Here is a 25,877-nt window from a genome sequence, read left to right on the forward strand (position 1 = left end):
AGTCATGCGTGATGGTGTTGGGTGTCAGATGGTGTCAGAAAGGAATTTTCACTTTGATCACATGAAATGTAATGTTACAAGTTTTGCTTGAAAATATAGAAATTATTTAATTTTTCAAAAGTATTTAACGACCTTCTTACACTAAAATTGTTACTAGTTTCTTTAATTCTTATTTCAGTGTTTCTTACTGGTTTGGTTTGGAAATAAGGAGTATTGGTTAAAATTATTGTTGAATTGAGCTTAATTATTATATTTTGAGATTCTTTTATTATTTTCCAAAGTCACTGAAAAGTATAAACGTACAAAAATCTGGAGTTTCTTTCACTAAACCCCAAAACAGACTCAGCACTTTTGTGTAGAGTCGGCAACCCTTTGAAAGGTCAGCAAAAGTTGGATGTTGTGTATTCGTCACTGTCAGCAATAAATTTAACCTGTGCGCGACAATTCATCTGCTACCGATAGAGTCTCAAACGAATGCTACGAAAGAGGAACACAAATCTGACTTGTTTGTCTGTTCATTCACGCCATAAGTCGTTTATTATTTATATGAAGGATATAAACGAAATTCAATCGGCATTTATTTTATTCATTATGTTTTCTATAGCTTAGTTTTTTAATCCATCAAAATTATTTTCAAACAATACATTATTTATGCAATTATTGTACAATTAAATTATACAAGTTATACAACAATCAATGATTGTGTGGCTGTTCTTACAACGATAAGTCTATTGCATTCCGTAAATAAATTAAAAATAGTTTTCACTTGTAGAACTCTCCTTTCAACCATATATCTGAAAACTCTATCTGTTCGTATAATGATAAACTCAAAATTTATACTCAGCTCTACATTTTTGCAATGAGAATCTGTTTATTTGTACCCGTGATCATACCAGAACAAACGAAGGAAAACTAAATGATCTGCCACACTAAATGACACCTATTTGTTGCTCGCAATAAAACGCCTCGGGTAATGATTGTTATTAGCGGTTGCGGTGTTTCATATGTCACGTCGGGGGATATAAATATCTGCCGGGAAATCATCCCATTTCGGTCCGGGGCCCCAAGTGGGATCACAACCGAGCTGTGATTGACGCTGCTAATCATTTCGCAGCTGTTCGTTGGCTCGCTCGCTCTCTTTCCCCAGCGCAACAGCGGGAAAGTGGAATGACTAGACACAAATTCACGACTCGTCACTGTAAAAGTCAGCTCGTCAGTGTCAGTGCGTCGACGAATGCAGCCGCACCACTGCAGCTAGCTCATGCAAATGTCATCCCGTCGCATTCGGTGATGTAGCGGATCGCTGCAAATATGCATCAGCGCGTCAACTATCCAACGGGGAGCACAAGAAACCGCTCAGGGGAATCTGGTTGAGCCAGTCGGTCAGACAAATTCGTCACTGTCATCGAGATGGCGTGAAGTAAAGGTGTTGAAGATTCGGTAGTGCATCACGCTCAGATAACCTGTTTGTACAAGCGATCTCAAGAAAAGATCAATCCATCAGATTTAAACCTTTCGACGGCAGGTTGTATCCAATAGGCCCACTCACTCACACTTGTTAGGATTTGTTAAAAAAGGGCGATTAGAAGGCGTTGGACTTTGAATGAAGATGCTCAAGCGGGTTCATTGCGGTTGTAAACAACATAATCAACTCTAATGTTGATTAAAAATGTAGGTTTGACTGTTGAAGTTAAATATAACAAAAATATCAAATTAAAAGATGAGTTACGCGATAGAATAGATCAAACACGCCTTTTTTCCGCCGGTCATTAAAACATAGAGGGAAAATAAGTAATATGATAGTTTTTATCATTACAGTATAAGATTTTAACGATATTTATTTGTCTTATTATGTGTATGAAATGAGATTATATAGCCAAGACGGCCGTACTAACAAGGAATTAGTCACCAAATCACAGCATAAAAAGTAACGTTTAAAACAAAACTTTTTATATACTCAGAAACGATGGCTGGAGATAAAAAAATGTTCCGATAAAGGATGTGAGCTCAAGTCGAGAAGGAATGAGTAGAAGCAATGCCATCTACATCCTTCATGCGAAAGACGTAACAGCCGATGAAACACCATGCAGAAGGGTTCCGTTGAACGATGTACCAGAAAGAGATGGAGACTAGATGGAAAATCAATAACGGTGATTTTTATGCTTCAGAACACACCAGATAGGTGGACGATTTTCATCTCACTGCTCGAGGAAAATCGTCCACCACGTGTGGTCCCTGCCTTCCCATCAGTGCATCTTCTTCGCCACTTGCAAGCCAACGTCCAACACGAGATGACGGTTTCGTCCACTCGCACGACATTTGACCGGCATTTGGGGGTAGCGGACGAGCGGTCACCCAAAGAGTGTGAGAGATAATGGGTGAGTGGGCTATGCTTTATTTGTAGCTGGTTTATGTTGGACATCAATTGTTGTCGACATTACCCGCTTGTCAGACTGTCCCGGGGGCAGAGGGAGCCATCCAAATGGTGCTCGCATCCTTTCGTAAACATGCATCGCTCGAAAGTGTCTCCAGATGATCGAGGCTGTTGCAGGATGGACGGCAGTCTATACATATCCTTTGCATGGAGTGTACTCACACACACATGGCGAATGGAACGCAAAGGTGGAAAACAAAATAGCAAAGGATATGAAAATTAACGGTAACGACGATAGCTTAGCCAAAATAAGATGCGACACGTTAGAGAAGGGTCTTGAGAGTAAAGCTGCCACAAAAATGGAAATAAACCAGTTTTTTTTTTGCTCTACTCTATTATCGAATCTATGAAATGGATCAGCATTGATTTCATATCCATTCAGAGTACTATTTGCGGATTGTAGATGATTCTTTGATCACAAGACTTGAACATGAATTCTTCAAAACATACAAATATCTCGTGCTAAAATCACGCTTTTTAAAGCTCATTCCATGTGTTTAGAAAACCAATTTTATGTATTGAAAATTTGTAACGAACAGCTAAACAATTTCAAACCATTTTGTTGATTACACTTTCGGGCATCATGACCACGGTGTGCTTGTTGCTTGAATGCCTTCGCTTTGTGTTTTATCGTGAGCAGCGCGATAACGATTAAATATTTGTAATTAAATTATCTTCTCCAAACAAGCCGTGATGAGAAACAGGCGTACCAGTGTTGATGTGTTCGCATTGCCATCAAAGACCGTGATGGGAACGGTGCAGATTTCGTTTGGGCCATGCAAATGGACGCCACGGACACTGTCGCTGTCGATGAGACACGATAACAGTTGATAGCACTTTGTCATCAGATTCGCCGGAGTTTTTAGCTAGCCCTGGACATGGAACGCACTCTGCTTGTCTTCTTATCCATCTGCAGGTGTTGTGAGACTCATGCTTTCATCTAATATCAGCAGTTTTACGCGTTGTCGCTAACAGGCCAACAGCCATCATGCAACAAATTATCATTCAAAATGACAACGATCGAAGCATGGATTCGCATAAAAAAGCACGATGGACTTGTTCAATTAAATTATCATTAAAAACTGCTTCCGGTCTGGTCGGTCGGTCGTGCGCTGCTTGTCACGTAAGCTTGAGGTTGGAAAATTGACATTACCAAAAATTAATTCTCATTAACGATGTCAAACAATCTGCAGCAAAGTGATGATCTGTTTCCTTTCAACAGGTCAGCGCTGGTAAATGGCATGTTATAATCAAGCTGATTTTTTTTCTTTTTTGCAGACCTCTCAGAACTTCAATCCGGACGCGTGTGTATTCTACTATCAATAGAAAATATTTATTTTAAAGAGATAAATGCGTTTCTTGTTTGATATTTCATCACTTAAATCAGCTTAAACAAGATGTTATGAGTGTAATTTGCATTTCAATCATTGATTTGTGAAAGCTTTAATGACCTTAAGAATTATATGAAATAGTGAGAGGATAAAAATGCGATCCAAACAACAGCCACGACCTTCATACCGGTGGATCAGCAACGATCGAGGTAAGTAAAAACTCGCCTTACATATTGATTTGAGGTTTTTGTTGTCTATTTGGGTCACTTGGAACAAAATTACACAGTTTTTCTTTTCATTTAGTATTTCAGTAAGTCACATTTAAACCCGTATCGCTCAAAACACCTCTCGGCTCACAAGTAACACCGTTGACGTTATTATTAATTGATTCGTTAGCATTAATAATTATGGTGGGGCCCCGAGTATGTAGGCGCTATATTTGCTCTACAAGGGTATGATGTTCATAAATAAAATTGCTCCTTAAGCGGCTCATGGAATTACAATCGAACCGATCAACAAAACACTCTCCCGAGCACGTGCGTCCGTCCCGCGCGGTTCGAACATAAGCCGGTTTACCGCACCGAGCTGCACAGGCACGTAAGTTTTACACCGGAAAATATTTAGCGGCTCATAAATGGACATCATTTTGCATCGCGATGGTTTGTGTTGTGTGCTCTAACCGATGCAAATTTACTCGTTCATAAGGCGGCAACTTACAAACGCCTCCAAAGGTCGATGCATACGCGGCGTCCATTGCATCATTGTCACTGGCACAGTATGTGTGTGTGATATTTCCAGGTAGTCTTACAACGTCTCGCAGTGTCTCGCCGGGGTGTTGGCCAGGTCTGGGTCTGGTGGGATATTAAATTGAAGCACATTTTTCTGCAATCCAACAGCGGCATTTATCAATCGATTATCAGATCCTGAACATGGCATGAACAAACACATTCTGCTGATGCTTTTCGTAATTGTTTCAGCATGAGCCATGATATTGCGTTACCGCCGATTTTATCATAAGCATTATTAGTTATCACCACAAGACGTATAAATTGCAGTTCTCATAGTTTTGAATCTTAAATGAATTAATTATTTTGGCTTAATATAGTGGAAGAAGAGAGTTCAAACAATTATATTACTGTAATACATTATATTTATTTTCAATTCTGAGTATAAAATAATAAGAAAATCTCTCACATTTTGCTTCAAGCTCAAAATGTGTTACATGAAAAACGCACCATCGGTTGAATGAAAATATCAGCGTCCCCGGGTCGTTCTAATGTAGCGAAACACATCGTCACAACCGTGGGGTGCATCAGCCAGGGTACACATTTTTACGATTTATGTGTTTAATAAAATTAATAAACGCCACGCCGCTCACTGCATCGGCACACGAAACCCGTTGTGATGAGTGAAAAGCCGAAGCAAAGGATGCTCAACGTGGCTTAGCTGCACGGTATTTATGAACATGTACTTTAACTTTGTAACCTTTTTGGGTCGGTTTCTCATTGATCAATCGGTAACACGTCCTGTTGTTTTACCGTATAGATGGTTGGCAAGACAGAAAAAGAGCGAGTGAAGGAGAATTTCGGTATTTGAAAAGGACTCCTGTTGACTAGCATAGAAAAGGTACTCTGTACTTGAAGTGGAATGAAGTGTCATAATTTTAATTTATAAATTATTGCTTGTGTCTCGAATTGGTTCATAAATCATTATTCAATGAGTTTTACCTTTCTAGCTTTCCTTTTTATAATTTTTAGAAAACATGTGAGGTAAAATTATGTTTTACTGAGCATTAAATATGATACAAATTTAAAAGTAGCATAGAAGAGATTATAAAGCAGTGTCTATCATTGTTATTCTACATGTTGTTGAGTTTGAGTCAATGGTACTTCATACTAGCTCCAAATGTCAATGTTTGTAGCATAAAGAATAAAATTCGGTCAAAATCAAAACCTGTTAAAAGTTCCATTTGTCGTTATCATCAGCTTGGAACGAAAATGAGCATCTCTCAACGACCGCGTTTGGTCTTAAAATTTCAACGGCCAATATTGAAATTTATTGTTTGCGATTAGATAACAGTTGTTTAGTGTAAAATGGACTCGTGAAACAAGCAGCAACTGGTGCCAACTGGTCCCAGTTGTAGAAGTATGACAACACTTGGCGGATGCGTAACATCCAACATGAAAGATAACCATCCATCCTGCAGCAGAGATGTGCAGATGTTAAAAATAAGCAAATTGTTGGTCTGATGGAATATGTGTACGATTTTTGCATATATTTATGACACTTACATTGGCTCAAGACAGAGTGAGTTAAGTAATTTAAATAATTCATTTCGATTATAAACTTGTTGTATATCACAAAGGAACGATAGCCATGCAACATGTTCAAAACATTGCACTACTCATAATCAATTGAATTATTCTTCATGTATATAGATCAGAAACAACACCCAAAAATACCTAAACCAACAGAATGCATTTATTTTAATTGAATGAAACTTGAGAAATACGTCTAGCGATCGTCCACTTACGATTTTCACTAAAGAAACAAAAAAAAAAAGAAAGAAACTTATCAAGCACAGCGAACACATGTCAAACGAACGTGATATGTTTATGATGATCACCATCGACGGGCCATGTGACACTGCCAACACGGAATGTGCTTTTTCTGTTATCCCTTTTCTGGCTTGATTTGTCTTGTTCGGCTGGCCGGGGCTGGACGTAATTTATTACTTTCAGATAAAACTTTATTGAAACTCAAGCTGGATCCCTCGTTTGGCGGACAGCGTTCTATCAGAGATACCATTTTCGGACCGAAGCCGTGGTGCAATCGATTTTCGGGACGCCAGAGACATCATGAATCCTTCAAGCACGGTTTGGATTTGTCATTTGAACAGACTGATCGACAAATTAGGTAAGAACTGAAAAGAGCCATGACAACCGATTTCTGTCCCAAATATGTTTATAAGCTCGAAAGTTGCTTATTATTTCAGTTGATTCTTACTATTATTTTTTCCATAACACTACTACTTCTGTGCAGTTGCACAAGAAAGACGAAACGATATCAAGTTTTACAGTCACATCATCCCATGGCGGGCGATCATTGCCAGTGCAACCCTTAACCAGGCGTAATATTCCCTGCACTACACGATACACCGATGATGTTGATTTATGAAGATTCATTTTCCGGAAATCGGCTCGCGCTGCGCTGACCATCAGTTACCCACAGCTACTCACGGCTCACGGTTTCGCCGTTTCTTCACAAGAAGCAGAAGAAGTGAGTCGTTGGAGTGTGGACAGAGGAGAGTCCCTTCCGATCACTCGTCCCTCGCACAGCAAACTCGTTCCAGCCTGCTTTATGTGGGGTTTATGTAAAAGTGTTGAAGAAATGGAACCATCAACGTGAACCGGCGGAGAAAAAAAGAGTTATTAAATGTGCAAAAGGTTGGGCCCATAAATTACTCTTCTTCCGTCTACCATAACGCTTGTGGGGCTCGATCCGGAGACCCGATCCAGACATCCCGTCGCGCATCACTCACCTACGAGGTATACGAGCGGTACAAGGCACGTACACGATTGGCCAAAAAGCGTCTCCCGCAGTTAAGTACGAGGTGCTCCCGCTTCATCACTCTCCCTCTCCCTCTCTTGGACTCGTTGTTTTCCTCAAGCAGCTCCACGGAAGCTCCTGAGATGGACAGGGTGGCCGGCAATGGTTCGTTTTCACTTGCACCAACAGGAACGACTCCAACGGTTGGTGTGCAGCAGCAGCGGGGTGCGGTGTAATTTTTTAAACGATTTGAACATTTCTTGATTATTCTTCAGTTATTGATTAATTGGAGCTTGCCAGCGCGTTGAAATATGGTGCATCGTTTCGTTGGTTCTCACCCTGTTTCGCTTTGGTGCATGTGCCGGTCAAACGGGCGAGCGATTTTCAAAGAGTGCATTCGGTGCTATCGGTTCATCGTTGCATGCACGGCCCTCGGCACGATGGAATAACGCCTCCATCTCGGTTTTCCATGGCTGCCCACAGCAGCCGTTCCTTCCGTTGACTTCCACCTGGCAGGCGTTCGGCACAACGTTCAAAAAGACCGGTTTCATAAGCCCGATCGGTTTGTCGCCATCACTGACGCCTTGGGTGCATAGACGACTGGACCGTCCGTCCACCACTGGACGGGCGCTCTGTTGGAAATTTTGCGACATTTGTTGAAGTCATGCGAGTGATGGCCTTGTCAGGCATGGTATGGAAAGAAAGGTCACTTTCTTGTAGCCAGGACTGGGAAGAAAATTTCATGGCCGCTTTCTCCCGATACAAATTATACGATCAATCAATGCTCACAGAGTGTGTGACATATCTGTTCAGGACGATATACTTTAGAAAACCGATATCATCGAACACAAGCTTGCACCAAATTTCCATTATTTGTGAGCATTTCTTTTGAAAACTTTTTTCAAACAACCAGCGAAACAAATAATCACAAATGGTTGTTTTTAAGTTAACATAGTAACAGTCAATCGTTTTCTTTAGTTGTCGATGATTTTGTGAGCCAGCTACCCGTCGGATCCTGGTGTAAGACATATGCCAACGATACGAACTTAAATGAAAGACAGAAAACACCGATATGAGTTATGTGAATTTAAACAATATAAAGGTACTGATTATTTGATTTATTGCCATACACCACCCTGCGTCTTGTTTCGGAAATACGCCTGGGGTCAGTTCGGTTGTGGACGGAAGAGAGAAACAAGGAATCGGGAGATGAAGTTCTTAACATCGAGCAACCGCATCAAACCAGGATCCCATATCAACGTACTTAGGGCCACTGTTGGCGGGATATTCAGTCGTGCTGTGTGTGGGAATGGCGCAGTACATGGAGAAAGTGAGGAGACAACATGCATCGAGAGAGGAGTCGTTTCAATGAAGATGGTGAAAAGGGACAACAACGAATTAACAGCGTTGCTTCACTAAAGCCTTTCATATGTTTTTTTTTTCAAATGTTTTTCATCCACTTTGATACTGTTGCAGATTAAAACAGTTGATTTGTAGTTTGAATTCTCATCTTGTGTCATCTTACGTTGATTCATGCAATTCTCTGACATTCTCAAGATGGTCTCACTGTTGGGTGTTTGTGTGTATGAAAAGTGACCAGTGTGAGATGAGGATAGAAATGTATGACTTTGCTCATCTTCTTCACTCGGTCGTACTTCTCTAAGGACTCACCAACATACTGGCTTGTATGAGCAGTACCATCAACAGCACAAAAAGCAGCTCCAGGATGGCTGAATGTGTGCGTATTATTAACTCATATCGCTGGAAATAGACTTTAATTAATAGTGATAATTTATCTTCTCACCCGTCCAAAGCGGTCCAAAGAGGAAAGGAGGAAGATGTTGTAAAGGTGTGCTTCATTGTGTATGTTGTTCGTTGCAGTGCGTGTGTACCGAGAAACTCCTACGGATTGAGGCAAGAGCAGAAAATAGGAAAGACACAACCCGCAAGAAGCGTCCCAAGAATCGACAGAAAATCGATTTTTCGTGAACACACACGTAGAAGAAACAGGAGAGGTCTTAAGACTGTTTTAAAATCCATCTTGGACTGTTCCTCCGATATGAGTTACGTCCATCTTGTGGCACACAACCACTCCCATACGTTGAAATAGTTTCATACCAGCCGTCAGTCATTATTCAAACCATTGACACGATCATTCGTTACATTCGATGGCCGCCATGATTCGTTTTCTCAATGTGACCTACCCTGAACTGAAGATTCCGAGGCAGAAAAGTGCAGTCAAGAATCGATAGCTAAGATTGCAAGGCGCAGACAGCTTGTGGAAGTAAACCCGTTGATCATGGATGCATTCAAGGCGCACTCTTTTCGCATTTGCAATGGTTGAGGATCGTGTGCGATCGATGGCCGGACTACAAGCGATCGGTCGAAGGCTTTACGATAACACGAGCTATACATTGACAGCAACAAATGGACCGTTTTGTCGGAGAGCATTATTGAAAAATGAATCATTGACTTCGTTAGCCCTTAGGGTATGGTTACATTCTTTATGGATTGTTACTGTTAAAAAGGAACGGAAAACGGTTGATCATAAAAAATACGTTGTCTTTTGCCATCTTAAAGCATTAAGCAAGTACGTTATACTGATAAATATGTACATGTGTTAATAGCTTTCAAATATTTGAAATACACGAAAATAATACATCCCGTAAGTTTTTTTGATGTATAGAAATGTATTAATTCTTACCAAATGGAACGGGCAGTATGAGCAATGCTTACCATTCCACCTGTCATCAGACATTTTTCACTTTAAACACACATCAATCTCGCAGACAACCATAACCTATCAAATGGGTTGCAATCAGTAGGAATCGATTTTTGCCCCTGGACATCTCACCGGCCATGCAGAAAAATAGTACTTCCGAATAGTCCCTTCTCAACGAGCATCCCATCACTTTCGGTCACTCTTAAAAATCACCTTGTCATCCTTGTGATTTTTCATGTGTTGCTTTTGATTCCTTTCTGTTGAGTTGAGTTGTGAGTTGGGGCAGAAGCAAAGTGGACAATGAAAAGGATTGATGAGAGTTCCATCAACTATGGCTGTGTAGGATGTAGCAGAATAATAACAAAAATTATATACAATATCTCAAAGGATAGCACTGAATTTCCACAAATGTCCATTTTAAGAAAACTGTGGTTAACCATGCACAAACATCCATACATTTGCAGAATATTTGAACCTAAACATATCATTCTTCAAACGTTGTCAACTTGCTTGTGTAATTGGTACCATCCCTCACAGGTGAAATTAAACATCAAGAAAATTAGAGGAACCAGTTTGATTGATTTGCTCGTAGTGTCATATCGAAGAAACGACAGACGAGATTCCCCTTTTTGCTCCGGTTTGTATGTGTCTGTGCAATCTTCAATGTGCCCATTCTTCAGAGATCCCCATAGACTTGCAACCAGAAGTACGAGAACCTTCGATGTTTGATTCCCAAACAACCATCGGGGAGGAAGAGAAAAGGAATCAGCAAATGGAAAAGAGACGTAACGACCTAAACTCCAACATTCACAGTCAATGATGGACGAACAAAGTTCGCCAGCAAGGGATGGGAATGTCGCATGGGGAGGTGTAACTGGGCCGGGCAGAGGAGCAGAGCAAACGGACAAGCGACGGTGACGAATGGAGAAACCATTCGTATGATGAATGCCACGGTTCGTCTCGTCATCAGCGAGCCAGAGTGTAAACGACGGGAAAATAACTAGACCATAATATTTAATATGACGAAAACATCGCTACCGTGCGTGACTGGAAGATGATGCTGGCGCTGAAGCTGGACGGTGATGGATGCCGGCTGAATGAGTGATTTCGGGGACGAAACGTCGCCTTTGCCTGCCACTACTACTACTACCACTACTAATACCACCTCTACCGCTGTTGCGCTTGCGGGGATTGATGGATGAAAGGGACCAGAAATCCAGGACCCACACATCTTTCCTCGCGATGGCACCCATAACTCATCTCATCATTCCATTCCGCTGGGACTGAGCTTTGTCCGGCCATTCCATCCTCCACTACAGGGATCGGCAATCAGTTTTTGAGTTGCTAGTATCAATGAGCATATGTTTATATTGGTTCGGTTTATGATATTCTGGTTAAAATATTTGTCACACTTTTGTTGATGTGATAATTTCAAATGAAAACAACGCATTTTAGCTCAGCGCTGGAAGAAAAAAAATAATTTTAAAATTGTTTACAACTGTTCTATGTCATAAACAGCACAATGTTGGCCTTCCCTGGCCAGTACTGTAAATAACTACGTTCGAAACCCGTAAACTGATGGCAACATCAAATCACATTTTCTGCTGAAGATGACGGAAGAAGCGATATTCGTGATAAGACGCTTCGAAGGTGTCCACAACAACGCTACGGCACAGTGGTTATTTGCCATAGGCATACAGTGGCCATAATCCTATTTTTTAGCATAAAGTTGTTTTATTTTCTAAGGTTAGTTAGTTTTCCTTATATAAGTTTTTGACATCATTTTGACATTTTTTATGTGTTTATAGTTTATTTTTGTGTTTTTTAGAAACGAAAAAGATTTTAGAAAGCAAAGATATCAGATTTTCAGTCATTTTGCATGCAATTTTAAGACTTTCGTTCAAGATAATAAGTACTTTTAAACTCATTTCTTTTAAAATGCTTGTCAACCTTTCAAACGTTAGTTATCAAAACAACATTTTAATGACATGAAATTTAAGATTTATAAACTAAAATAAGGACATAAAGTTGACTGCTTTCAGCATTTTTAAGAATATGAAAGCTGACGTTGATTTATCGGATGTCGTGGTCTTAAAATGAATTAAAATAATCGTGACCTTTCTAAAAGAGGACTTACCTTGGCAAATAAATGATAACAGCCATAACCATGTTGTGCTTAGCTTGAAAAATGTACGTTGTAATAAAGAGAATTGGAGTATTTTTACCAAAATTGTGACCTAATTCCCAAAATCCACTACTCCTTAAGCGACCCGGGAGCGAGCGAAGAGTGAAGGAAAAAGTTGCAAGTTCCAGACAAAATGAGTGGCCTGGGGATTGAAAGTTAGCAATCCGGGAACAGTTTCTGACTGTCGCTTGTGCAGCCGGCCCCGATGGTGGTCCCCGGGAATGGTGGACACCGGCTACATAGTGGTCGTTCGGCTACCACCCGAGGGACAGCTAAAAGCACGGAAAAGTAGAAAACGTGATACCTCTCACAACTGGCAAACTTCACCGCACGCCCCGATCCCAGCCCGGGTGTTACGGGGATGTGAGTGCAATGCAAGGTCACCGGGAGACGTCCATCGCCTACGTTTGGCCCGATGATTCCTTTGCCCAGCCCCGGCCACTGTGATGGCAATGATGATTCATGATTGATGTGAGGTGAAAGAAGACAGATTATTATACATTTTCACTACACCGCACCATACCGCGCGTGCTGCTTCAGTTGCCAGTTCAGCTCCATACGCTGCTCGCTGCTTCGTCCCGGCAGTGTCACTGGACTGGGCTTGCCATTTCTCTTGCCAGCATTTTTCCACCCTCTCGCCTCTCGGTACGCCAGGGTGCACCCTGGCTTTCGCCCTTCATCGCATGGAGTGTGTTTTCTTGTTACTGTTTCGTGGCGGAAAGATTTCCTTTGCCTGCTCTTGCTTGTTGTGTAGCGCTGCCCCGTATTCTTCGCGCGCGCGCCAGTCAGCGTTGATATATTGTCGGATGACCATGATGATGCTGATAATGATGATTTGAAGAGTAGGAGAAAAGGTGGGCAAAATGATGGCGCAAGTTCGACACAGGCGAACCTCGGGCACGTGTTGGGGAACTTTTCACGCCCGTGTTGCTGGAGAGGAAATGTTGCACATTTTTCCTTCCGGGCCTTCTGCCTTCTGCTGGGCTTCTGCGGCGGTATAGCTGCCCTTCCTGCACACATACACTCATAGCCGTTTGTTTTAAGACGAAATCACGCAATCCGAATAGCCAAAGTGAAACTATTACTATCAAGATGGGCAATTGTACGGTGGCGAGTGGTGGAATCATCATCATCAGCATCTTCAACAGCAGCAGCAGCAGCAGCAGCAGGGCTAGTACAGTTGGGATGAAGCATTCGTCATAACGCTGGCCGGGATGATGAGCTACAGTGTTTGATGGAGCGTAAGACAGTGACCGAGCACGAAATAGTTGAGTACTGACAAAGCAAGAAGCAGCATGATGGATCCGGTTGCTTCCTGTTGTGATCCAATACAATGGGTTTGGTGGCTGTTTGGGATTAAAAGCGTAAAGCGTGAGAGGCTATGTTTAGTGCAACTTGAGCATTGTTTAATGGTTTCAAAAATAGTGCTACTATTAAAGCATTTACCAAGCAAAAAAGTTGTCCTTTTTTAAGTATTCTTCTTGTAAATTTAATGCTTTAGCATGAAACATGATTTTTTTCTAGAAATATTCAAAAGTCAAGCTGTCAATGCATTGTCAGAATACATAGCAATGTGTGAACATATAGTTTGCTAGCTTGCTTAACCCTTGTCCGTTTGTTCTGTCCATCTGGCGGGTTCAGCGTGGAACAGCATATTCGAAATATTTCTTCGCAGATTACCTACATTATTTATATTTTCCATGTATTTATTGCATTCGCCTTACCCATACCCATTACAGTAAATAATGAACACCATATCCTTCATCAGCTGTGCCATCGGTGTCGCTAGTGACTAAGCACGCTCACCAACCCGAACTGGCTGGGATGCTGGGTCTGGCACATGGATACTTCTTGTACCGCCAACTGGGAGACACATACACACACACACACACACACACACACACCTAGGGAGTTGTAAGCTCAGGGTGTAAAATAAATGACGGTGGGTCTTTCGGTTATATTGACGCTGGCCTTTGGCATGAGCGTAGCCGACACAATTCTTTTCATTTGTGCCACAGTTTTCTTACTGCGCTTGTGGACAGTGATGCTGGTGCTGCTGTTGCTGCTGCTGCTGTCCGGTGGGTTGATGCTTTCATTGTCATTGGGGAAGCGAGTTGACAAACTTATAATTCATTTTGATGCATCGTGCTATATAATAAGAATGTCAAATGTATGGAGCTGGTGGATGGAGTCCGTTGAGGATTAAAGGATGAAACAAATCCAACCACAAAAATGTGTTATATTGCATTTTAGCCACAATGAAATAAAGCAAGCAAAATATGCAAAAGAGACAATATATTTTAAAAATTGAAGAAACACGATTTGAAGAGCGACAAAAGGTGGCAGGAAAAAAATGACATCAAAACCGAATAAAATTTCCTCTCACAATGCTTACTACAAAGCACTGATCTCTGACACGTGTCAATCATGATTTCCAAAATTGGAGATAGCGTGAAGCAGCAGTACTGATTTTTTTTTTCTTGCATCACTCAACTAGCCTAGCGCTCGATGACATCCGCAATTGGATTAAATGGTTGTGTCGCACGTCGAAAACAGGCGGAAATGATTAGATTATATGCCATGCTGGATTGACACGGCTGGACCATCTCGCTACCAGAGCGACGACTTGTTGACAGCCCATCATCACCATCATTCTTGCCAGCAGCTTAATGTTTGCTCAAATTCCTATAATAAATTGATCGGGATACAAATGGGACGCTGGAAGTGTGGAAAGGAAGACAATGATTATGAAATACATAAATAAGGTGTGTTCTAGTTTTAAATGTTTAAAAATTCAAACTTGATGCTATCTCATAAGGCAAAATTTACTATAATATGTACTATCCAGTTAATTATTAACTTTATTTAATTAACGATAGGACAAAAGATGATCAACACGCAAGAAACAAAAGAAAAGAGAATTCAAACAACACTTTTTGGATATTCTGTTGATTGCTGCTCTTTCTTAAACACCCAAAATTGTTACAAGTTAAAAGGGCCAGAAGCAATCTCGTGATTATTATAATTATAAAAACATAGTTATATATAATAGACAGTTCAAACATAATCTAGATCAAATTATTAATAATGGTAGAGTATACAAATATGTCAGCATGTTTTCAACCATTAATGCAACTGCAATTGCTGCCTACAGATTATGGGGCTACGTATTCATTTGAAAAGCAAAGTAATTTAAAAATGAAATTTTACTTTATTGTTGTATGGCATAAACGTCACTAAAAATTGAAAATAAATTGTCTTAGCATAAAACAGACGATCCATTGAGTGCAAGAATGATTAATATTGATTGGATACCATGCGTCTCCATGAAGCTACTAAACTATTCCTTTTTTATTTAAATTATATACAATATAGATGTTGTGCATTCAACAAAAATAGTAATAACAGAAGTCTTAAAAACTGTTTCGATAAAGTTACATATTATGCAAACATGTACGTTAGTTGGTCACATATTTTGGTAAATAAAGTTTATATAATAATTTCCCTTTTATTTATGATTCAGCAAGGACGGCCGAGCCGTATTGCTGATGTGTCCTCTTTATTACAAATCAAAATGTTTTAAAAGAGAGAAAATAATCATAGCTTTTTGCAGCACTTTTGTGATCGAACATTTTCTTCACTGACATATTGCATCCAACAGTCAAGCGCAAAGTATTGAAACATTTCGACCGGGTAAAAAGAGCCGCAAACCCGGATCCGAAAAATCCTCTGTTTTTGTGCAATTCAATTTAATCATCTTACGGTTCCAGTCGGCGCTGCCGGATTGATTCATGCCGTCAGCAACGGGGCTAGCGATAGCGACGGAACGAGACGAGCCAGCCAGAGCACAGCCAGAGAGTAACATGATTTTCAGCGAGAGCAAGAAAAATGACATTGCTTTTCCCTGGGTGGAAACTTTGCACCATACCGCATCGGTAACGCACGGCACGGAGCACGGCGGTGGGGTTATCGGTTACCGGGTTGACATAGAGGGATCTTCATCTCACACAAACGTCGTGCAAGAAAACTTTCCTACTTACACGTTCCTGTTTGCGGAGCGAACCGAGCTTCATCAGCTGCAGCTGGCCTGGCAGCGCCGAGCGGTAAGAGTAAGAGCCAACCAAACCGACCCGAAAGAAGCAGCAGCGATCGATTGTCCTGCCCAAACCGGGTCCGGTTGAGCCGGTCACATCACCCACCAAAGACGTTGCTCATCACTGTGTTCATGTGTACATGTCATTCGAACGAGCGATTCCCGCTCCAAGGGGCACGGGTACGAAGCGAAGGGATGGGCGCGCTGGGATGAGGCCAAGAAAAATATCATGCCAATCATTCAATTCTTTTCCGTTTCTTTCGAGCTGAGACGAATGTCAGCTGGATGGATCGGTGTTTGGATGAGTGGACCGGGCGGATACGTATATTCCTAGCCACGAAAGCTCGTGGTGGTGGTGGTGGTGGTGGTGGGCGTACGTGAAAGGGGTAAACTAAAGACGGACGGGAATTGAGTTTCCAGTATTGGCTATTTTTCTTTCCCGCACGAGACACTACGCCCCCCACCCCGCCGGGACCGGTTGGCGTTTGGTCAGGGAAAATGTTCTAACGAGCAGCACGTACTTTTGAGAAATCTATTTTCCCTCCAACATACACCCATGCACTTGGCAGATGATGGATACTATTTTCTGGCGAATGAATTAGCACAAATTCATATCCAATTTCGAAAATGGTTGCTTCTCTCGTGCTGTTAAAGTCGCTCAACTTCAATCCGAGATGACCAACATGACGATGATGGTTTGGTTTTTGTCTTCTAAACATTTGTTTCTTTCTACCATAGGTAGAGCTCTCATAGCACTGCGAGGTTCTTTAATATAAATTAATAAACAAAGGATATTTGTGCAAAAATCATGAGCATATTGCACAGTCAATCAACATTGCAACCATTAATTGTTCATGTTTTGTCTCTTCCGTTCCGATACTTTGATATTTTTGCCTAAAAAAACACACATCGACCATCAAATCCATTCCGAAACTTGTTGGTCCATAAAGCGTTCCCTCCGAATCCATTACGGGCTGACCATCCAACCCTCCGTGGCTGACGGAAACTGATGAATAAATCGATGAGCGATGAAATTTACCGTACAACATGTGTGTTTGCATATTCATGTTTTGAATATTCCACCGTTTTGCAGCGTGTCCACGGGGCGGAAATGTGCGGAACGCGCACGAAATGCTTTCGATTAGTCGCACATCCACGTCAACGTTTGCCGGTGGGCTAGGGCCGTGTGGGTTGGGCCGGGACCGGGGTTTTGTGCCAAAGAATGGCCCGCTATTCCGATAGTACAGATGTCATTTCGATAGCGGCACACGAATGATCGCCGTGTTGTAATGTCGCCAGTGCACTTACGCGATTGGCATTTTTAGTGCATCAATGCATCAGCGCCGGTGTCGAGTGCGGCGCTGGCCGTACAAAGATAGAAAATAAATTAACCATCGAAACATTTGCTCCGCTCCATCGTCGTCGTCACCTGACAGCTTGTCTCTTTGATCGGGACGGGACCATTAGTGGTGAAGCGCACCGTTGCGCCGTCTTCCTGTCTTTTGCCTTTTCCAGCCCTGCTCGCCAACCCCAAAAAAACGCTATCACTTGCGGTCGAGCAAAAAGCTGTAAACGGTGAATGGCATGGTGTCACGGCAGCATAGCCTAAAAATTGAAACAAAATGCCCCATCAGCCCCCCCGTTATGTTGATTGAACGACCGGTTTTAAATTTGATCGAAGCGAAATGGTCAATCTATTTTTCGGGGCTTCATGTTTTTATTTATGGTTGTTGCGTCCAAGTTGGATGCAAAAAAAAGAATACTGCAGTAGAATGCAACAGAAGCCAAGATAGGAAAAAATGACTTTCTGACAAAAATATGCGTCTGTATGTAACTTTAAATGGTTTTTTTTCCGAAAAAGATAAGAGTATTATATTATTCAATATTATTATCGTAACAACTGACGTAAGAAAAAATAATTATAGTCAGAGACAGTGCGACACTATGGAAAACTTCCGTTTTTTTAATTCTAGGCAAGGTTAATATGAATATTTAAGTGAGTAAACCAAACAGAAGTTCGTTTCAAATTACGAAATATTCGAAAAAACACATAAAAGATAATAATACAGTATAAAAACTGATCTAAATAGATAAAAAACATAAGTGCATCGATAAACTAAGATGATAACTCTGAACTTTAAGGGATAAAATCAATCTCTTATTGATAAAGATTGTTCGCCTAAAAACTTGTGACAATATCATTTTACAATTGAGAATCTTTTTGATAGATTCATGAAAAAACAAGCATCATTTGAACATCGTTATGGATTCCTGAAGCAGCCTGATGCTGAACATGACAAAGTCTCTTTATACAACTCAGTTATCTTCATCGAAACATCGTCAATCGTACAGCTTTGGGGTAACCATTCGATCGATTGCTTACTTGATCCCGTCCATATTTTTTTATGATATCTCTTACCTCACTCGGCTTAAGTTCCGTGCCTCGATTGAGATCATTTCAAACTACATTTGACTGGTTTGGTAGGTCTATTCTGCACGATCAATTTCAACATCCGGCACGGTTAACACGATATTAGATTTTTAATTCTAAATTATGCGATCCACGGTAACGTTTATCATGTGGAGCTGTGGCCATAATTTTTGTATTTAGATTATTTATTGCGTTTCAAATTAACGATTGGCCTTTTATCGCCGAACTAAAATCATCTCACGCGTCTATTTTGGAGTGTCGATTGCGTAGAACGAAGAAGAGAAACCAGTGTTTGCTTTCGTGTGAGGTACGCCTTTTACTTCGCGATAAAGAAACATCTTTTTGTTTGTGGTAGTTGAAGGATCGAAAGAGAAGTTACTACAATTTTTATTGTTATTATTGATTTATATTAATTTTGAAGCTAAAAATAACCTGTAAAAAGAGATATTAGATATCAGACTAACAACTACAACTACAAGCAACAAAATACGAGCAACAGTGCTTTACTAATGCTTCATGGATGGAAACAAAAACACTATTTAACATGACATGTTGAGCCTCGTTGTGTTGCCATCTTTCACCTGCAATGATTCGCTTCCTTTTTTCTGCATAAATGCTACACCAATATCGGCAGATGCAACAACCATCTCAACGTTTGACAGGGTCACGGCACAACTATCGTCATTCTACTGTAAATAACTAATACGACAGCAGCAGCAGCAGCAGCGGCACAAGCAGCGTTGACGAAGCAAATGCACCGAAATGGGTCGGTCTCTTCCTTGACGGAAAGACAAAAGACTTACTGAACCACGAGTTTTCAGGACAAGTTCCAACCAAATGATGTCTGCAAATAAACAGAATGAAACCATAACCTCTTGCGAACCTTCATTTCCGCACACGCTTTCCCGCACCACTCCGCGATGCCGACAAGAAAAGAAAGCTCGTTTGCACTTTTCCAGCCGATGAGACCCGTCAGCCTCTCCGGTGCGAACCTTTGCTGCCTCAATATGCATCCCTATTTTTCGCGTTGCCGCAGCGTTCGCTTTCGCTTCGATGAGAATGATTGTCTATACCGCACGCTTCCGCATCACGGGCCCCGTTGCTTCCCCCGGCGCACACCGCTGTCATTAAGTAAAATGTTCATGAGACCATCAACGCATTTTGATAGGCGTTCCTGATGGAAATTCTTGAGTATTGATCGGAGACCGCCGTCTGAAGCAGCAGACTCCCGCTTTTGATTTCTCACACTCTGCTCCAGCAGAGCTTCTTCTTCCCTCGTTCGACAAGTTTTGCGCGTGGAGTGCAACGATGATGATGATGGTTGTGCTGCAAAAATGATAAACATTTCCCGATACTCAGCGCAGCGTACTAGCGATCGGGTAGAGAGGGCCTGTGGACACTTAAATAGAAAGCGAAGAATGGATTGGAATGACACTTGTTTGGAGAAAAAGTTAGGAAGGCGGCTTTTGTTTTCATGTTTAGTGGCAGCAACAAAACTCGACAGATAATGAAAAATCACGCAGTGAGTAGCAAGCAAGGTTCTTTGGATAATTTAAATAAGAACGTGATAAAAACATTCAGAAAACTAGTTTTTTTTTTAATTCAGGAGTCACGATCCAAATAGGCCGTTTTGCTTAAGTCAGGAAATTAGTATTATTATTGTGAATTTTCACTATTTTGTTGATATTTACCTCAAATCAAATCAATCATTTTATCAAACGATACAACATATTAATGTGGTATTTACGTGATAAAATTCATACATTATTTATCTCTAAAATAGAAATTCAACCCCAAATACTTGTACCATTTTTAAACAATCGATCTCATTACTATACCATCCTTAAAAATCGAAATAAACGACATCAGCAGGGGCAAAACAATAATAAGTTGTTAAATATTGATATGCGTCCCAAGCGTGCTATTTGACTATTCTCCTTTTTTTATTGCATCTCCGATAATGAGCTTACACTTAACTTGATTACGACCGGTTGGGAGCAAATATCTGGCTAATCAGTTGAACATCACAAATTAAATATCCGAACTAACTACAAGCTACCCTCATTTCCCCCGTGCTACCTCAACCCCAACCGTAAACCAGTGTAATGAATTGAGCATACCCCATAAACAAGACCATGCTTTGGTTCGATTGGAGAGAGAGTCGGTATTAGTAGTGGCAGTGGTAGTACTAGGTGTAGTAGTAATAGTAGACAGGATCATCGAAATGCATTTACTGCATGATGGGAACAGGAACATCGTTTCGGAAGCCACAATCGAATCAATAGGAGAAATATTGACAACAATCATCATAAAGTAGGTGGTATTAGGGTGCTTGCAGTGATTATAAGCACAATTATAGGGTTCACCAAAAACGCCCGTAAGGCTACAGGTAATGGCTAGCTTTGTGGATGCATTAATTAATGAGAGTGTTTTTTGTGTCTAGCATGATGTACCGTTTTAAGCTTGGTGCTTATATCTATTTATAATGTTCAGAATGATTCACACAGTTTACAGTATATTTGCTTTTCAAACATATTTACCAATATACATGAAGATTGTTTAAAATAAATTAAAATGATTTAATAGAACTGTTTTAACTGTTGGAAGAAACTTAAAGCTCACATTTCCTCAAATTATTACTTATATCGAAAAGAATAACCAAGTGATACAGTAAAATATTCTCTCTTCATCCTCCCGATTACCATGGAGATTGCATTACAAATTTAAAAACGTTCAAATACATCTCCCATCGAAGCACCGTTGTTGACGGCGGCAACCATTTGAACCACCGTGCCTGCAACCATGATTGGATTGGAACAATTCTGTCCCAATGAATCTTCATTGATGTACAGTCGATTTGCTTACCCCATTTTAGGGACACACACAAAAACTGCATCCAATTCCTAATCCAATACAAAAAACACCCCGTTACCCTCAATATTGTTCCTCAGAGCTGCGGCAGTGAACTGTTCTTGCGTAAAAGTACAACAAACACCTCCGTCCGTCGTAAATGCTAGCGGGCGCACACACACACACAGCGTTCGATGAGTACTCATAACTTTTCATCTCCCGGTGGCACCAAATGCTGTTTTGCTGGTACGTGTCACACCAGGCTCGCATCGTCCGCCCCCCCGCCAGTACAGTGCACCGGGCTGGGCGTTTTCTAGCGCTTCCACAGTGCGCTTCAAAATATAATCTAACTGAAATGAAATTGTACAAACGTGATTGTATATAAATTTATGATGGCAGAACGGTTTAGGGATCGGGTTCGAGATTAGACGGTACACTGACTGCAGTTTTGCATCCGCATCCGCACAACGGGGCTGATGATGATCAGTGTAGTGGGGGCCAGATTGTTGCAAATCGTGAGCTAGAATCGCTACCACATTCACTATGACCGCCTTCAAAACGGGGTGTCTGGCTCATGGGGAACTGTGGCGTAGAATGTACCGGAAAACTGATGGTTGGTATTGCATCGCGCTGCCTTTGACTGTGCCTCGGCTGAGGCAAACCCCGATACAATGTGATACGATTTTTTGGGGGGAACACAAACACTTACTCGTCGCAGTTACCGCAGGAGTGTGCTGATGTGTCACTGAATAATATGGTGCTGTGTTGCAAATCGTGTGCAATGTTCTTTCATCTCGGATCAACCAGCATTCAGTAATCGAGCTCGAGCTGGGCCAGTGCGGAAAAGCACGTTGGCATTGTCGGCCGTCAGGGTAGGTATTAACGAATGCAAAGTTATGATTATGACAAAACGCATAATCACATTATGTGTTAATGAAGAGGAAACCTGTATCAGGTGGTTGTAAATTGTACTAAATTATTTTATTCGGTGTTTTATGTCTAAATCCTTCTTAATACAGCTCTTTAGTGTTTAACAATGCTTAAATCTCAATCACGAATTTGTAGATGAGTACACACACGTGTGGAAGTTCACACAATGTATGAACTAACAAATACTTTTCGTTGAATACTGTTACATAGTTTGATTTTTTATTTTGTACGTCAAAAAATAATTGAATTTCTTCTGAATTACAGATAGACTAATTTCAACCTTTCATAATGGTCTTCATTAAGTCAAACTGCTATTACTTAAATCCAATTTCACTTCCCCTATTCCATCCCTTTTCCATACCAAGCCAAATTGTCCTCGTGCTAATAGACTATCAAAACTTTCTATATTTCACTCAATCCGGACCCTTTGCAAATCGTAATCTAAATTTGCACCATTTAAGCATTTTTGTCAAAATTGAATCCAGCCAGCATTCATTTGCCGCCCGGACTTAGAAGTTGGTTTCAATTTTACCCCTACACAAAACCCCCTTCAATGATAATGCAAAACGCGCGTTTGATGGCTACAAATTTGGCCCTTCGAGCAAAGTTCTGTTAATTATTTGTGCGGCCAATTCGCCGTCCATTTGTACCAAAAACCAAGCAATTTTTCTCAGCAAGCACCCGGCACATCGGCTCTTATCAAAGCGCGCGTTCCAACACATCAAACCACTCGTACCATGGACCATGACGCATAAAAATGCAATTCAGCAGGTTCCGCTCATGTACCGCCAGCGGCCACCAGTGGCCAGTGGCACAAAGAAGTGAGTGTCTCAGATTCAGTTAATTATGCCGCTGGAATCACACCCTAGGGGGGTGGCGGGGGGTGGAGGAGAGAACTGTGTTTCAAAGTTCGAAATAATTAAATTTGTAGAAAAAAGCTTTCGGTGGCAAACCACTGGATGAAAATGAGAGAGAGAGAAACTGAAAAAGAAGTGGAAAGAGAGAAATAAAGTCATCACTGCCTCACAATCCGAATGATAAGACGGGTGACTCAAGCATGCCAGTGGATCAGTAGTCGGACAGGGGAAACCAGAATCTTCAGCGAAGAAGGACGAAACCATCAGCACGGCTTTATTCATCGTGTCAGTCAAGTCGGGATGGCCCAGCTATAACGGTTGCGCACAGTGGAGTGAGCTAACGGATTCCGGACACGAGGGGGGCCCTCCCTATGTGGGGACAAAGCATTGCGAAAGGATTTGCTGGTGTGCATGAAACAATAGAAAGTGAAAGAACGAATAATACACCCATTAAGTTTACTTCGCCGCAGGCGAAACGGGAAGCCTTCTGGGAGGACAGTCTCTTTCGGTGGTTGACTGTCTAATCAAGAACAGAAGCTAGCCGCATGTCCGGGGCCGAGTCTTCCAGTGGCACTGTGTCGACGGATGAATGTCTCCGATCAACGCAACTGCTGGCTTTCTGGGAAGTATAGCTTACTGGTTTACTGGTACAGAGTTCTATAAGTCCTTGTTAAAGTATAAAATGTATTTATTTTAATAGTGTTCCCTAGGAAATTATTTAACTCTTCCCAAGGACATTGAATTCATTTCAAATGATAGTCATTCAGAAACAAAGAATTTTAATATTGTTGTAGAGCGTGTTTCACCATTCTTGTAATTAACAAACTTATCTCAAGGAAACATTAACTTGAGAGGAATATTAGTACATTAAAATATTTCAATCTATGTACAACAATTACCTACAAGAAAGTTAACCTGATAAACCTTCTTGAGAGCAACCAACAACTGGGTTTTCAGCTTTCCAGAGCAAGGCGCACAACGCACACACACGCATACACACATGCAAACCATCATCTCATATGATGATGGCCCCGGGAACCTGATAGCGGGTTGTGCAGTTGTCACCCTGCCAGCTCCTATGCTACTTTTCAATGAATCGTACACACACCCACACACCCACAACGCCAACATGATGGCCGCTTCCTTTTAGCTCGAACCACAACCACCCGCTGATATAAAAGCAAAGGCCAACAACTTTCCTTGCCTATTCCATCCCTGATGGATGCTAATGAAACAGAAACGATGACCCAAAGGCATTAGTGTGCTGCCCTAAATGGTCCTGACAGTGATAGAAACAACAAAAACCTTCCTCCAACATCAAGAACTTTGAAACTCTTCATACAAGGGAAGTGGACAGGCTCTGTATCCTGTCACGTGTACCCGCTGGACATGCACACACACACACATACTACTTAGTGTTGATGTTATTAATTTTCGAAAGCTTTTATTTACCAATGCCAAAGTGCTTAGATGGTTAAGGAATGCTGAACAACTGCAGAATGCATGAAATAAGTCCCAATTGTGATCTTTGCGATCAAACCAGATCATAAACTATGTTCAGACAAAAAGTTATTGATTGTAAAACGCATTTAAATTTATTGGTTTGTTGTTCAGTAGAAGCAAATAATTATATTTAAATTAAGCAGAGTGAAAAGTCCCACAAAATAATTAGTTTCTTACATTCATTCTAACAACTAAATTAGATGAATGTTTTGTAAGGAATGGCCTTTGTGTTCAACTTCTTCCTCCAACAAAAGGATTCACTCTAGTCATTCGTTTATAGCTGTTTTTCAAGACACATTATGGTGAAAATGGATCCTTCGTGGCTTCTCACACGAAAAAATGACACGATTGAAGAATGCAATCCTTCAAAATCTCGGTAATTCGGAATTTACACGAGATCGTTCTGTTTAATGTGTGTATTTGTATAATGGGTTCTTACCATCGAAACAAAAGCTCTGTTTTCCACCTCCCAATGTACTTACTTAACACAACAGTAATCACATTCAAAAAATCGAAACAATCAAGTACAGCTCGCTACTAACGGTAGAGCCACCCGAGCACAAACAGACCGAATCTCGCTTTGCTTCAATCCGGAAGATAAATGGCTTCTTCCTTACCGAAGGCAATCATCAGCACCGTCATTCCGTCGTTAAGGGCAGAATCCTTTCATCTAGCAACCTGCATATAAATGCTGCCTGACTGGCTGGCTGGCTGGTTGGCTGGCATTCCCTGGCAAGTGGGTTCTCGCCTACCGCCGGCTGCCTTTTTGCACCACTGTTTCGCAACAAGTCAACAACCGCTCGTTTGTGGTCCATCAGTGCGAGCGCGAATGAAGCAGCGCAAAGTGCACGGCGCAAAATAATATATCACGCAGCTTTTGCCAGCAAGCGCGCAACACGTTGCGAATCCATCGGTGCCGAAACCCGATTGTTGGGGGCCCGGCTACAAGAGCGAGAGTCTTGTTTTGCCTTTGCTCGTCCAAAATCTGACAA

At 41.3% G+C, this 25,877-nt stretch overlaps 1 protein-coding gene across 1 annotated transcript in view; it reads left to right on the top strand.

Annotated features, from left to right (window-relative positions):
- The first annotated feature begins 3,874 nt into the window (after positions 1–3,874).
- Positions 3,875–25,877, top strand: part of LOC120958149 (protein tiptop) — a 152,190-nt gene continuing 130,187 nt past the window's right edge. The window contains exon 1 of the mRNA XM_049610194.1: positions 3,875–3,974. Coding sequence (XP_049466151.1) covers positions 3,920–3,974 — 55 coding nt within the window. The 5' untranslated portion in view covers positions 3,875–3,919. The remainder of the gene's footprint in view (positions 3,975–25,877) is intronic.

This window comes from Anopheles coluzzii, chromosome 3, assembly GCF_943734685.1.
Source record: "Anopheles coluzzii chromosome 3, AcolN3, whole genome shotgun sequence".
Taxonomy (NCBI): domain Eukaryota; kingdom Metazoa; phylum Arthropoda; class Insecta; order Diptera; family Culicidae; genus Anopheles; species Anopheles coluzzii.